The sequence below is a fragment of the Chiloscyllium punctatum genome, chromosome 15 (genome assembly GCF_047496795.1).
Source record: "Chiloscyllium punctatum isolate Juve2018m chromosome 15, sChiPun1.3, whole genome shotgun sequence".
Classification (NCBI taxonomy): domain Eukaryota; kingdom Metazoa; phylum Chordata; class Chondrichthyes; order Orectolobiformes; family Hemiscylliidae; genus Chiloscyllium; species Chiloscyllium punctatum.
In genome coordinates, this window is record NC_092753.1 from 101335118 (window position 1) to 101351063 (window position 15946).

The 15946-nt window shown below is 45.4% G+C and overlaps 1 protein-coding gene across 3 annotated transcripts in view; it reads left to right on the forward strand.

The window, feature by feature from the left end:
- cadm2b (cell adhesion molecule 2b) overlaps positions 1–15946 on the forward strand; it is an 813462-nt gene that overhangs the window by 414600 nt on the left and 382916 nt on the right. For 2 of the 3 annotated variants that reach the window (XM_072585798.1, XM_072585799.1), the window contains exon 3: positions 5642–5791. In XM_072585798.1, the coding sequence (XP_072441899.1) occupies positions 5642–5791 (150 nt within the window). Of the gene's footprint in view, positions 1–5641; positions 5792–15946 lie in introns of those variants that run through there. The other variant, XM_072585800.1, reaches the window with a different exon arrangement.

Genomic DNA, 15946 nt, shown 5'->3' on the forward strand with positions numbered 1-15946 from the left:
ATAATCACTGGCCAAGAATAGAAGGCAGCTGATGTGAGTTGGAGATTAATGATCTCAGTCTCTAACTTCCCTGACAAACACTTTCAATGTAACGTGGATCCATTTGAAGTGTTTTGTAATGTTTCTGTGTGGTTGTGTGAAGGATGAACTTTAAGTGGAGTGAAGTGGTGAATGATAATGACGCATTAATTCTGGTTCTGCACCCTTTATGCTATGTGGTTACTAATTGGACTGAAAGTTAACAGATTTGTCATTTGTTTTTTGAAGCAATTCAAGAATTCAGATGTTATCACCGAGGACAATAAACACTAAATATCCTGTCCAATTCCATCTTCATCACTTATCTTCTCACCTGCCATTGATGACAATTATTGTCTTTGCAGCATCTTACCTGTATAAAACATAATGAAGATTACAAAACTGCATCACCCTTTTCTAAATATGATAATTTAGCTTTTTCATCATTTGGTTTCAATTTCTCCAGGGAGAATTTCAATTTGTTACAACTGAGCAGAGAGAATCTCACCAGCAGTTAGCAAGCGCCCATCCGCATATAGTTCCTATCATTGCCGGGCTTCGTGAGCTCAGTATCTAACCCCGCACTGTCCCTGTCCCTGCCCAGGGAGTGTTTGATGGGGGACAGTGTAGAGGGAGCTTTACTCTGTATCTAACCCTGTGCTGTCCCTGCCCAGGGAGTGTTTCATGGGGACCGTGTAGAGGGAGCTTTACTCTGTATCTAACCCTGTGCTGTCCCTGTCCTGGGAGTGTTTGATGGGGGACAGTGTAGAGGGAGCTTTACTCTGTATCTAACCCTGTGCTGTCCCTGTCCTGGGAGTGTTTGATGGGGGGGACAGTGTAGAGGGAGCTTTACTCTGTATCTAACCCCGTACTGTCCCTGTCCTCGGAGTGTTTGATGGGGGGGACAGTGTAGAGGGAGCTTTACTCTGTATCTAACCCTGTGCTGTCCCTGTCCTGGGAGTGTTTGATGGGGGGGACAGTGTAGAGAGAGCTTTACTCTGTATCTAACCCCGTACTGTCCCTGTCCTCGGAGTGTTTGATGGGGGGGACAGTGTAGAGGGAGCTTTACTCTGTATCTAACCCTGTGCTGTCCCTGTCCTGGGAGTGTTTGATGGGGGGGACAGTGTAGAGGGAGCTTTACTCTGTATCTAACCCTGTGCTGTCCCTGTCCTGGGAGTGTTTGATGGGGACAGTGTAGAGGGAGCTTTACTTTCATCTGAAAAGTCTAGACATATTGATGATGATCTAGAATCACTGGAGTCAGGGAAGGTCCCAGAGGACTGGAAAATGGCTAATGTAATAGCCATGTTTAAGAAGGGGAGGAGACAGAAGACAGGAGACAGAAGATAGGCTGTTTAGCCTGACCTCGGTCATTGGTAAGATTTTGGAGACCGTTATTTAAGATGAGATTGTGGGGTAGATGAACTACACAGTAAAATGGGGCTGAGTCAGTACAGCTTCATCAAGGGGAGGTCACACCTGACAAATCTGATGGAATTCTTTGAGGAGGTGATGAGCAGGTTAGACAAAGGGGATCCAATCAACGTGATCTGTTTGGATTTCCAGAAGGTCTTTGACAAGGTGCTGCACAGGAGCCTGCTAAATAAGACAAGAGCCCATGGTCTTAGGGGCAAGGTACTGGCCTGGATAGAGGATTGGCCGACTGGCAGAAGGCAGAGAGTGGGGATAAAGGGGTCTTTTACAGATGGAGCCAGTGGCTAGTGGAGTTCCACAGGGGGTCGGTGTTAGGACCACAGCCGTTCACGTTCCATATTAATGATCAGGACCAAGGAGCTGAGGGCATTGTTGCTAATTTTGTGGATGACACAAAGACAGGTGGAGGGACAGACAGTGTTGAGGAAGTGGGAGACTGCAGAAGGACTGGGACAGGCTGGGAGAGCGGGCAAAGGAGTGGCAGATGGAATACAATGTGGGAAAAGGGGAGGTTATGCACTTTCATAGATAGTGTAGATGCATGGACTATTTTCTAAATGGGAAATAGCAGAATACAATAGAATACAAGAGCAGGGATGTACTGAGGCTGTGTAAGGCTCTAGTAAGACCGCATTTGGAATATTATGATTAGTTTAGGGCCCTGTATCTAGGAAGGATGTGCTGGCCTTGTGGGGAGTCCAGAGGAGGTTTACAAGAATGATCCCAAGGACGAAGATGTTGTTCTTGAAGACTCTGGGTCTGTACTCGATGGTGTTTGGAAGGATGAGGGGGAATCTGATTGAAACTTACAGAATACTGAGAAGTCTGGATAGAGTGGACATGGAGAAGATGTTTCCACTAGTAGGAGAGACTAGGACCTGAGGGCACAGCCTCAGAGTGAAGGGACAACCCTTTGTAACTGAGATGGGAGGAATTTCTTCAGCCAGAGGGTGGTGAATCTGTGGAACTCATTGCTGCAGAGGGCTGTGGAGGCCAAGGCATTGAGTGGATTTAGGACAGAGATAGGTACGTTCTTGATTAGTAACGGAATCAAGAGTTATGGGGAGAATGCAGGAGAATGGGATTGAGAAACTTATCAGCCACGTTTGAATGCAAAGCAGACTCGACGGACTGAGTGGCCTAATCCTTCTCCTGTAGTTTATGGTCTGTACCAATCCTAGACATGTTTGATGGGAACATGAAGAGAGTTTTATAATGAATGCACACTTAAGAATCTCACAGTAAATATATCAAAGTGCTCAGTTGATGACTGAAGCTTCCAAGCACAGAGGACATTGAACATCATGAATAAACATTTTGTGAACTAATATCATGTTCTTTCCATCTAAAGGTTATGTTTGCATGGTTTTTAGAGAAGTATATGGTTACTGGTTATAACGTAGAGCTGTGCTGCCCACCTACTGAGCTTCTTGTGGTTAGTTAAAGCAGAATCTGACGTTGAAATGTCTGTATTTAAATAGAAATATAAATTGCTATAAAATCTCAGCAAGTCTGGCAGCATTTGTGGAGAGAAATCAGAGTTAACTTTTCAGATCCAGTGACCCTTCCTCAGAACCCTAGAGTTACTGGACATGACTGGAGTCACTGGATTTAAATATTAACTCTGCTTTCTCTCCACAGATGCTGCCAGTTTTGCTGAGTTTCTCCAGCAATTTCTGCATTTATTTCAGGTTTCTAGCACCTGCAGTGCTTTTAGTTATTGTTCCTGGGGATTGGTCAGCCCACAGCACCATCCATTTGCACAGTTTGGTTCCTCTCTCTCCACCCCACCTGCTGATTTTCCTGCTGGTTTTCTGGACTCAGTAATTAGGACAGAAGCAAAATCTTTGCCCATTTCATTTGCCACTTCCTTGTTATGTTGTTATTAATTCCCATTCTCACTCCTTAAGGGAGAAACACTCACTTTACTTCCTTTTTAGTTTTTAAATATCTGTACAAACTCTTGTTATCCATTTTCACATTTCCAGCTAGCTTCCTGTCAAACTTTAATTTCTTCCTTTTGATTAATCTTTGCATCATTCTTTGTCATTCTTTATATTCTGAACAGTCATCTGACTGAACTCATCTTTGTGTGGTTGAAGCTTCTTCTCCAACTTTTTTAGTTCCCCATAGGCACTGGGTCCTCCCTATTCTTTAGAGTGGGAGTATATTTAACCTGATTTTTCTGAAATATATTATTCAACATGCTGTTATAAGAAACTATCTCAATGGTATTCTCTGAACTCCTTACTCAGGCTCCTACCCCTACTCTGATTTTCCCAGTTGATATGTAGATTAAAGTCACCCCTGAGTATCGCTGTCCCTTTGTCACAAGCACCCAGCACTGGAGACTTTGTGCTATATTGTGGTTACCGTTAGGGATTGGTAAATCACCCTGCAGAATGTCTTCTTTCTCCTCCAATGTGAGTTCTCCAGCAGAAACGTGGAAACACGACACAACATGAGAATGTGGAGGGGGTGGGCTGGGTTAAGGGGAACCAAGTAGAGGATAGTGTTCACACTGTGAAGGTGTTGAATTCCATGTTGAACCTGGAAGGCTATCAGGGTCCGAATCAGAAAAGGAGGAGGCGTGTTGGCCCAGGATGGAATGGTGGGTGGTGGTGGTCACTGTGTACACTGGCATTAACACATACGAAGGTGGCATTCCCTGTGAGTTTGTGTGACATGGTTTGAAGAGACACCTTACTTGGCCTAACATCTCCCATTATATGGCAGTGTAGGTAGATATGGTAGTAAAAATGACCTATTTCATTGGAAGGAACGTTGAGTATAAGGATAGGCATGTTATGCTGCAGCGTACAATTCTGGTTACCACACTAACAAGGATGGGGATGCTTTGGAGATGATACAGAAACAATTTACCAGGATGTTGCCTGGTCTGGGGGATTTTAGCTCTGAAGAAAGGTTGGATAGACTAGGTTTGTTTTCACTGGAACACAGGAGGTTGATAGAAGTTTATAAGATTGTGAATGGCAGGGATAGAGTGGAGGCTTTTTTTTTCATGGTGGAGGGGTCACTTACCAGGAGACACAGGTTTAAGATGGTGGAGTGAATGATTAAAAGAGACGCGCAAGGCAGGTTTATCACACAGAGTGGTGAGCACCTGGAATTCCAGAGGAGGTGATGGAAGCAGATATAACAGTACAATTCATGAAACACCTGGATGAATACATGAATAGGAAGGGAATAGAGGGATGCAAATCCTGTAAGTGAAAGTAGTTTGAGTTTGGAAGGGCAAAATGCGTCAGCACAGACTTGGAGGGCCGAAGGGCCTATTCCTGAGCTGTACTGTTCTATGTTCTTTGTTCTGTGGTTCAGGATTAAAGTTCTTGGAGTGCTTTACCACAGTCAAAAGGATTATTAAATGTATATTCTTTTAAATAAATCAAATTGGCAATTGGCAATGTGTTCAACTGAATCAGTACATCCGAAGGAAGTTTAGTCGGTGAGCAATAACCATAGCCAGCTGTTACTAGGTTATTAGGTAAAAGTGAGGAGTGCAAATGCTGGAGATCAGAGTCGCGAGTGTGGTGCTGGAAAAGCACAGCAAGTCAGGGCAGCATCCGAGGGGCAGGAGAATCGACATCTCAAGCATAAGCTGATGAAGCACATTCCTGATGAAGGGCTTATGCTCAAAACGTCAACTCTCCTGCTCCTCGGATGCTGCCTGACTGGCTGTGCTTTTCCAGCAACACACTTTTTGATTTTGTTACTCGGTTATTGTTAAACTAAAAATATACTTTACATGGTCTCCTTCTCCCCTACGTTGTTGACCAGATGCCTTTCAGCCCGGAGTGCTGCACTGGTATCTACCAATAACTGTTCCAGTGTTTGTATCACATCTGCTCAGCGGTCTCTGCTGCTTCCTATGGTACCGCTCTGGGAAGCCCTGGACCCTGGTCCTTTGTCCCTCCACCACCCGCCATCACGAGAATAACACTGTGGGCTCTTACTCAGTATCAACCACAAAACCTGCTGCTCTGAGCCTCTGGACACACTGCCTGAAATGTCCTGTCACCACAAACAGAATGTTTTCAGCGAAAGCTCTGTGGTGGTTTGATTGATGGCGCTGGCAGAGTTACAATGCCATGTGAGTGAAGCACAAGCCTGCAGCAAATTGTCACTCCATAACTCACTCTCTCTCTCTCTCTTTCTGTTTCCCTCACAGGCAGCCAGGCACAGTCTCCCCTGACCCAGAATGTGACAGCAATCCAAGGAGGGACTGCAACACTGACCTGCAAGGTGGACCAAAATGACAACACCTCCCTCCAGTGGTCGAATCCAGCCCAGCAAACCCTCTATTTTGACGATAAGAAAGGTATTGATGTTGATGTTATGCTGGTATTTTGTTTCCCTCCTCCCTGTCCTGTCAACATAAAGCTCACCCTGAGGGCAGAGTGACGGCACGTGTGGCATTGCCCAGAGGGTAGGGAATGGTCTTGCTTTACTGCAGCAACTTGGATTGGACAGACCTCTGTCTGGGAGCACAGGCAGCACGGCATTAGAGAGAGGCTGACAATCCAAAAACCAGAGGACAAGAGGTATTCAGTCAGTGTTCAAAAACATGATGACGTCAATGGGCAGGAGTTTGAACACTCAAAAGCTCCCTCCCCATCCATCTCTCACTCCCCCCTCCCCACCCTCCTGTGGTATCCCTCATTCCCCCTCTCTCCCCATATCCCTCATTCCCCCCTCCCCACCCTCCTGTGGTATCCCTCATTCCCCCCCTCTCCCCATATCCCTCAGTCTCCCCTTCCACCTCCCGCCCTGTATCCCTCACTCCCCCCTTCCCACATTCCACCTGTCCATATCCCGTAATCCCACCTTCACCGATATTCCTTGATCCCTGAATTTCCCCCTCTTTCCTATCCCAGGATCACGATGAGGTTCACTGACCCTCCACATCACGTGTCTGTGAGTGCCTCTCTTTTCTTGGAGCTGGATGTCATAACAAAGGCCTCTGAAGTCTGGAAGTTCCCCTTCCTTTCCATGTCTTAGTTAGGATTTCTGGACAAGATTTAGCTTTTGAATAAATGGACAAAGCAATGTGTTCCAAAGGAAGAAAATTAAACTCAGCCATGATGAAGCAGGACTGAGGGAACAAAGGCCACTCAGCCCCTCAAGCCTGTACTACAATTATGGTCATGGAACATGTTCAGTCCGGAGGAAGAAGGAAGTCTACTTATGGTTGAGGAGGCAGGGACCAGACAGGACTTTAGAAGGTTACAAAGCAGGCAGCAAGGAACCGAAGAATGGGCTTAGGAGAGCTAGTAGGGGGCATGAAAAAGCTTTAGTAGGTAGGATTAAGGAAAACCCTGAGGTGTTCTACACTTAGGTGAGGAACAAGAGATTGGCTAGAGTGAGGGTAGGGCCGATCAGAGAGAGAGGAGGGAACTTGTGCCTAGAGTCAGAGGAGGTAGGGGATGTCCTTTACTTCAGTATTCACTACTGAGAGGGAGCATGACGTTTGCGAGGACAGTGTGAAACAGACTGATACACTCAAATAAGTTGATGTTAGGAAGGAGGATGTGCTGAAAATTTTGAAAAACATAAGGACAGATAAATCCTCTGGGTGGAACGGGATATACCCTCGATGACTACAGGTAGTGAGGGAAGAGATTACTGCGCATTTGGCAATGATCTTTGCATCCTCACTGTCCACTGGAGTAGTGTCAGATGATTGCAGGGTGGCAAATATTATTCACTTTTTCAAGAAAGGCAATAGGGATATTCCTAGGAATTACAGACAGTCAGTCTTACGCCAGTTGTGGGCAAAGTATTGGAGAGGATCCTGAGAGACAGGATTTATGATTACTTGGAAAACCATAGCTTGATTAGAGATAGTCAGCATGGCTTTGTAAGGGGTAGGTCATGCCTCACAAACCTTACTGAATTCTTCGAGGGCGTGACAAAGCACATTGATGAAGGTAGAGTAGTGAATGTGGTGCACATGGATTTAGCAAGGTGGTTGATAAGGTTCCCCATGGTATGCTCATGGTAGAAAGTAAGGAGGCATGGTACACAGGGAGATTTGGTTGTCTGGATACAGAATTGGCTGGCCCACAGAAGACAGAGGGTGGTAGTACACGGAAAGTATTCAGCCTGGAGCTTGGTGACCAGTGGTGTTCCACAGCGATCTGTTCTGGGACCTCTGCTGTTTTGAATTTTTATAAATGACTAGGATGAGGAAGTGGAAGGGTGGGTTAGTAAGTTTGCTAATGACATGAAGGTTGGTGAAGTTGTAGGTAGTGTGGAGGGCTGTTGCAATGGGACATTGACAGGATGCAGAGCTGGGCTGATAAGTGGCAAATGGAGTTCAGCCTGGAAAAGTGTGATGTCATTCACTTTGTAAGTTCAAATTTGAATGCAGATTCCAGGGTTAAAGGCAGGATTGTTGGCACGTGGAGGAACAGAGGGATCTTGGGGTCCATGTCCATAGATCCTTTAAAGTTGCCATCCAGGTTGATAGGGTTGTTAGGAAGGCGTACAGTGTGTTGGCTTTCATTAGCGGGGGATTGAGTTTAAGAGCCGCAAGATTATTCTGTAGCTCTATACAGCTCTGGTTAGACTTCATTTGGAATATTGTGTTCTGTTCTGGTCGTCTCATTGTCGGAAAGATGTGGAAGCTTTAGAGAGGGTGCAGAGGAAATTTCCCAGGATGCTGCCTGGACTGGAGGGCATGGCTTATGAAGAAAGATTGAGGGAGCTGGGGCTTTTCTCATTGGAGAGAAGAAGGATGAGAGGTGACTTGGTAGAGGTGTACAAGATGATGAGAGGCATAGATAGAGTAGATAGCCAGTGACCTTTTTCCCAGGGCGGAAATGTCTATCACAAGGGGATATAATTTTAAGGTGATTGGAGGAAGGTTTAGGGAAGTTGTCAGAGGTTGGTTCTTTACTGAGAGAGTGGAGGGTGCATGGAATGTAGTGCCAGCAGTGGTGATAGAGTCAGATATGTTCGGGGGATTTAAGCGACTCTTGATTAGGCACGTGGGTGATAGTACAATGAAGGGTATGTAGGTTAGTCAGATCTTAGAGTAAGATAGAAGACCACACAACATCGAGGGCTGAAGGACTTGGACTGTGCTGTTCTATTGTATGTTCTATGATCTGTGGCCTAACTCCTGCATTTGGCCAATATCCCTTAATACCTTTGTTTTGCAAATACTTATCGTTCTCATATTTAAAAATAACAACTGATCTAGCTCTCACTGCTATTTGTGGAAGAGTGTTCCAAACCTCTCCCACACTTTCCTAAGGTCTCTCCTGAACAGTCTGGCCTTAATGTTCAGGCCCAGTTCAATTCCACCTGGAAATCAACACTCCCTCATGTCCATTTTTTAATACTCATTCATGGGCTGTGGGTGTCACTAACTGGGCCACCTTTAACTGACCATCTCAGACATAGGCAGCTCAGGTAAGGATAGCAGTTTCCTTCCCTGAAGGACATCACTAATTTACTTAGATTAGATTAGATTAGATTACTTACAGTGTGGAAACAGGCCCTTCGGCCCAACAAGTCCACACTGACCCTCCGAAGCGTAACCCACCCAGACCCATTCTCCTACATTTACCCCTTCACCTAACACTACGTGCAATTTAGCATGGCCAATTCACCTGACCTGCACATTTTTGGACTGTGAGAGGAAACTGGAGCACCCGAAGGAAACCCACACAGACACGGGGAGAATGTGCAAACTCCACACAGAGAGTTACCCGAGGCGGGAATTGAACCCGGGTCTCTGGCGCTGTGAGGCAGCAGTGCTGACCAATGGGTTTCTCTGACAATCAGCAATGAATTCATGGTCATCATTAGACTTTTAACTCCTGATTTTTATTGAATTCAACTTTCCCATCTGCCATGGCAGAATTTGAACCCAAGTCCCCAGAACATTACCTGGGTCTCTGGATTAACAGTCCAGTGATTATCCCACTAGGCCACAACCTCTCCATCTTATATCAGGAATAACTGACCACTAGAAGGATATTGCTAAATCAGATACAGTCAAAGTATTCAGATGGTGTCCATTAACTCTGCATGTTTCAAATCCTGTGAGCACAGATTTATTTCTTGAAGATATGTGTTATTATGTAGGCTGTTTTGTAGTTTTATGTTATTTTTTATGTATAGTTTAAATTGGTGATTGAATCTGGATGTGTCAGATGGAGGATAGCCTCTTGAACAAAGCACATTGTGTTTGAGATTCCAGAATGTGGACAGGGCCCATTGACTTCGCCATATCCAGTGCCTCCAGTCATTTTTCGGGAACTTGGGGAAATAAACATTGATATCCTGAAAACAGTTCACATTACATAAGGGGAGGTGCTGGAGGTCTTAAAAAATATAAAGGTAGATAACTCCCTGGTAACTGGTCAGATGTATCTCAGGATGTTGTGCAAAGGTAGGGAAGAGATTGTGGATCCCCTAGTAGCGATATTTTAATTATCGACAGCTATGGGTACAGTGCCAGAAGATTGGAGGGTGGCTATTGTTGTGACTCTGTTTCAGAAAGGCTGTGAGGAGAAGCCTGGGAACTGTAGAGTGGTGTGCCTGATGTCAGTGGTGAGTAAGTTATTGGAGGGGATTTTGAGGGACAGGATTTACATATATTCGGAGAGGCAAGGACTGATTGTTTTGATTTGATTTACTGTATTCACATGTACCTGAGTACAGTGGAAAGTTTTGTTTTGTGAACAGTAAAGGCAGATCATAACAAACAAGGATATACAGGCCATAGGGTGCTTAGATAGAGTGAGAAATACAAGGTTATCTTGCACAGGAGGTGCACCAAAAAGATTAACATTAGATTTGAAATTCGAGAGGTCCATTCAGCAGTCTATAATAGCAAGGAAGAAGCTGTTCTTGAGCCTGTTGGTGCGTGCGTTTAAGCTTTTGTATCTTCTGCCTGATGGAAGAGGATGGAAGAGTTTGGAGGAGATTATAACCGGGGTGGGAGGGGTCTCTGATGATGTCGTCTGCCATTCCCAACAATGGAGCCCATGGATGGGAGGTTGGCTGTCCTGACAGTCTGGGCTGTGCACACCACCTTCTGTAGTTCCTTATGGTCCTGGGCAGAACAGTTGCTGTATCAGGCTGTTATGCTCCCAGATAGAATGCTCTCTATGGTGCATCAGTAAAGGTTGGGGAAGGTCGTTATGGACATGCCGAATTTCCTAAGGCTCCTGAGGAAGAGGTGTGGTTGTGCCTTCTTCACTGTTGCATCTACCTGGGAAGTCCCGGAGGTATTGGTGGTGATCGTCACTCCTAAAAGCTTGACACTGTTGACCCTCTCCACCTCAGCTCCATTGAGGTAGATAGGAGTATGTCCTCCTCCTTCCTTCCTGAAGTCAATGATTACCTTTTTAATTTTGCTGATACTGAGAGAGATTGTTATGTTTGCACCACATCACCAAGCACTCTGTCTCCTTCCTGTATTCTGACTCATCATTGTTTGACATCCAACCTACTGTGGTGATGTCATCAGCAAACTTGTAGGTGGTGTTCGTTTGGAATTTGGCTACACAATCGTGGGTCTACAGGGAATTCAGTACATCCTCGCAGGGTGCCTGTGTTGACAATTCTCGTGGAGGAGGTGCTGTTGTATATCTTCACTGATTGCAGTCAGTGGGTCAGGAAGCTGAGGATCCAGTTACAGAGGGTGGAGCCGAGCCCGAGGTAGCAGTGTTTTGAGATTGGTCTGGAAGGGACATGATATTGAAGACGGAGCTGTAGTCACTGAGTAGGAGCCTGATGTAGGTGTCTTTATTATCCAGATGCTCCAGGGATGAATGCAGGGCCATGGAAATTACATCTACTGTGGATCTGTTATGTTGGTCGGCAAACTGCAGGGGATCGAGGGAGGCTGCAGTTGATGTGGGCCACGACGAGCCTCTCAAAGCACTTCATGATCATAGAGGTCAGAATCATTGGGGGGTAGTCATTGAAGCACGTTGCATGTGCTTTCTTTGGTACTCAGATGATGGTGGTCTTCTTGAAGCAGGTGGGGACTTCAGATTGTAGCAAGGAGAGGTTGAAGATGTCAGTGAATACCTCTGCCAGCTAGTCCGCACAGCTAAAAACAATGACTGCAGATGCTGGAAACCAGATTCTGGATTAGTGGTGCTGGAAGAGCACAGCAGTTCAGGCATTTTGAAGCTACTTGGATGCTGCCTGAACTGCTGTGCTCTTCCAGCACCACTAATCCAGACAGCTAGTCCACACAGCTTGGCGATAGTCAGCATGACTTTGTGCAAGGAAAGTCATCTCTCACTAACTGGACTGAATTTTTTGAGGATCTACTAAAGACGATTGAGGGCAGAGCATTGGACATTTTCGACATGAACTTTAATCAAGCCTTTGACAAGGTTTCAATCAGTAAGGTTAGATCACGTGAGGGTCATGGATGTGAGCCAACTGCATACAAAATTGGCTTGATGGTAGGAGGCGGAGGATGGTGGTGGAGGGTTGTTTCTCAGACTGGAGGCCTGTGACCAGCAGTGTACCGCAGGGATCGGGGCTGTGTCCACTTTTGTTTGTCATTTATATAAATAATTTGGATGAGAATTTAGAAGGCATGGTTAGTAAGTTTGCAGATGACACCAAGATAGTGAACAATGAAGAAGGTTATCTGAGATTCCAAAGGGATCTCGATTAAATGGGTCAACGGGCTGAGGAGTGGCAGATGGAGTTTAATTTGGATAAATGTGAGGTGTTTCATTTTGGTAAATTAAACAAGGGCAGGACTTATTCAGTTAATGAGTTGTGTTGATGAACAGAGAGACCTAGGGGTTCAAGTACATCATTCTTTGAAGGTTATATCACAGGTCAACAGGGTGATTAAGAAAGTATTTAGCATGTCTGCCTTCATTGCTCAGACCATTGAGTATCGGAGTTGGGATGTAAAAGTGAGGTTCTCCAGGACATTGGTAAGACTACTTCTGGAGGACTGTGTCCAATTCTGGTCACCCAGTTATAGGAACGATATTATTAAATTGGAAAAGGCTCAGAAAAGATTTACCAGGAAGTTGCTAGAAGTGGAGAGTTTGAATGATAAGAAGAAGCTGGATGTGCTGGGACTTTTTTCCCTGGAGCATAGGAGGTTGAGGGGTGACCTTACAGAGGTTTATAAAATCATGAGTGCATGGGTAAGGTGAAGAGCAAGGGTCTTTTCCTGGGGGTAGGGGAGGCAGGGGTAAGAGTTCAAAACTAGGGGGCATGTTTTCAACTGAAAGGAGAAAGATTTGAAATGGACTGGAGGGCCAACATTTTCATACAAAGGGTAGTTCAGGTGTGGAATGAGTTGCCAGAAAAGTGGTAGATGCAGGTACAGTTACAACATTCAGAAGGCATTTGGACAGATACATGAAAGGGAAGATTTCAAAGGAAATGGGCCAAACGCAGACAAGTGGGACCAGTTTAATTTGAGAAACTTGGTTGACATGGACGAGTTGGACCGAAGGGTCTGTTTCCATGCTGTATGACTCTATGACTCTAGATCATGTGGATTGAATTGGCTGAAGGCTGGTTTCTGTGATGCTGGGGACCACTGGAGGAGACCAAGGTGGATCGTCCACTCAGTAATTCTGGCTGAAGATTATTCTGAAAGCTTCAGCCTTATCTTTGACACTGATGTGCTGGGCTCTTCCATCATTGAGGATGGAGATATTTGTGGATCCCCCTCCTCCAGTGAGCTGTTTAGTTGTCCACCACCATTCGTGTCTGGATGGGGCAGGACTGCAGAGCTTCGATCTGATCGATTGGTTACTTAGTCTTTGTTACTTTGTGATGTCATTACTTCAATGCACTTGCGGCAGTTCCTCTTTCCCCAACTCTTTATCAACTGGTGAGAATCTGAGCCACTGCTTCCTACATTCTAACTCTCACTGTCCCATTCCCTCATCTCCCTTTGCTCACTCGTCCAATCTTGCTCTTGACAATACTTGCATTATTAAGTGAGCATCATGTTTTCAAATCCCTCCTTGGCCATCCCTAGATCTACTTTAGCCCCACAAGGTACCTGCTGAGCTCTGATTCAGGTCATTCTGTATCTCTGATTTTAATTACTGTGTTTGCTCCCCGAATCTGTGTCTCTGTTCACACCAGTAGAGAGCACCAGATAGTTGCATCAGAGCTCCGTGCTGTGCACCAACACTTGTTCTACAAGACTACCCTGACTGGGTTCCACAGTTCACCCAAAACAGACTCCTCACCGGTGTTCCTTGTCATTATCTTCCAACTGCATGGGTCACCAAGGCCTGAGGATGGCAGTGACATCTGGAACTGGATGTCAATGTGGGTGATCAGCATACCAACCCCAACCACCAGGCACACACCATTGGAGCTATTGTGTATGTTACACAGCTTTAGGGCTCACTCCAAACTGGCTCCAAACCCTTCAACGAACCACCCCTACCCAAAATGACCCCTCACCCCATTCTGCCACTTCACCATATTCTGACCCTTCACCTTGTTCTGACCCCTCACCCCATTCTGAGCCCTTGCTGCCTGTCTGACCCTCTCTGATCTGACCCCTGATTCGAACTGACCCTAACTCCAAGCACAGAAGAGTCCATTCAGCCCATCATGCCCTGCGCTAACTCCTTGAATCAACTATCCAATTTTTAATTTTGACAATTTGTCCATTTCCTTTGGGAAGTTTCTGTTTCCTGCTGCCATAGCCCTTCAGGCAGTTTATTCCGGATTACAATTATTCACTGCATCAACTACATTTGCCTCATCTCCCCTTCTGTTCATTTGACCAATTGTCTCCAGTCTGTATCTCTCTGGTCACTGACTCTCCTGCCTCTGGAAATGAGTCTCACACTCTACTTTATCCAAACTCCCTCCTAACTTTGACTGTCTCTGTGAGTTGTAAAAGAAAGTGTCAGTTGCTGTCTCAACCAAATTGAGGGTTTGGGTAAGAAAAAGAAGGAAGCATATGTCAGGTATAGACAGGATAGATCGAGTGAATCCTTAGAAGAGTATAAAGGCAGTAGGAGTATACTTAAGAGGGAAATCAGGAGGGCAAATAGGGGACATGAGATAGCTTTGGCAAATCAAGTTAAGGAGAATCTAAAGAGTTTTTACAAATACATTAAGGACAAAGGGTAACTAGGGAGAGAATAGGGCCCCTCAAAGATCAGCAAGGCAGCCATTGTGTGGAGCCACAGAAAATGGGGGAGATACCAAACGAGTTTTTTGCATCAGTATTTACTGTGGAAAAGGATATGGAGGATATAGACAATAGGGAAATAGATGGTGACATCTTGCCAAATGTCCAGATTACAGAGGAGGGAGTGCTGGATGTCTTGAAATGGGTAAAGGTAGATAAATCCCCAGGACCTGATCAGGTGTATCCTAGAACTCTGTGGGAAGCTGGAGAAGTGGTTGCTGGGCCTCTTGCTGAGATATTTGTATCATCGATAGTCACAGGTGAGGTGCTGGAAGACTGGAGGTTGGCAAACATGGTGCCACTGTTTAAGAAGGGTGGTAAGGACAAGCCAGGGAACTATAGACCAGCGAGCCTGATGTCGGTGGTGGGCAAGTTGTTGGAGGGAATCCTGAGGGACAGGATATACATGTATTTGGAAAGGCAAGGACTGATTAGGGATAGTCAGCATGGCTTTGTGCGTGGGAAATCATGTCTTACAAACTTGATTGAGTTTTTTGAGGAAGTAACAAAGAGGATTGATGAGGGCAGAGCAGTAGATGTGATCTATATGGACTTCAGTAAGGCGTTCAACAAGGTTCCTCATGGGAGATTGATTAGCAAGGTTAGATCTCATAGAATACAGGGAAAACTAACCATTTGGATACAGAATTGGCTCAAAGGTAGAAGACAGAGGGTGGTGGTGGAGGGTTGTTTTTCAGACTGAAGGCCTGTGACCAGTGGAGTGCCACAAGGATCAGTGCTGGGTCCTCTACTTTTTGTCATTTACATAAATGATTTGGATGTGAGCATTAGAGGTACAGTTAGTAAGTTTGAAGATGACACCAAAATTAGAGGTGTAGTGGAGAGCGAAGAGGATTACCTCAGATTACAACAGGATCTGGACCAGATGGGCCAATGGGCTGAGATGTGGCAGATGGAGTTTAATTCAGATAAATGCGAGGTGCTGCATTTTGGAAAAGCAAATCTTAGCAGGACTGATACACTTAATGGTAAGGTCCTCGGGAGTGTTGCTGAACAAAGAGACCTTGGAGTGCAGGTTCATAGCTCCTTAAAAGTGGAGTCGCAGGTAGATAGGATAGTGAAGAAGGTGTTTGGTATGCTTTCCTTTATTGGTCAGAGTATTGAGTACAGGAGTTGGGAGGTCATGTTGCGGCTGTACAGGACATTGGTTAGGCCACTGTTAGAATATTGCGTGCAATTCTGGTCTCCTTCCTATCGGAAAGATGTTGTGAAACTTGAAAGGGTTCAGAAAAGATTGATAAGGATGTTGCCAGGATTGGAGCATTTGAGCTATAGGGAGAG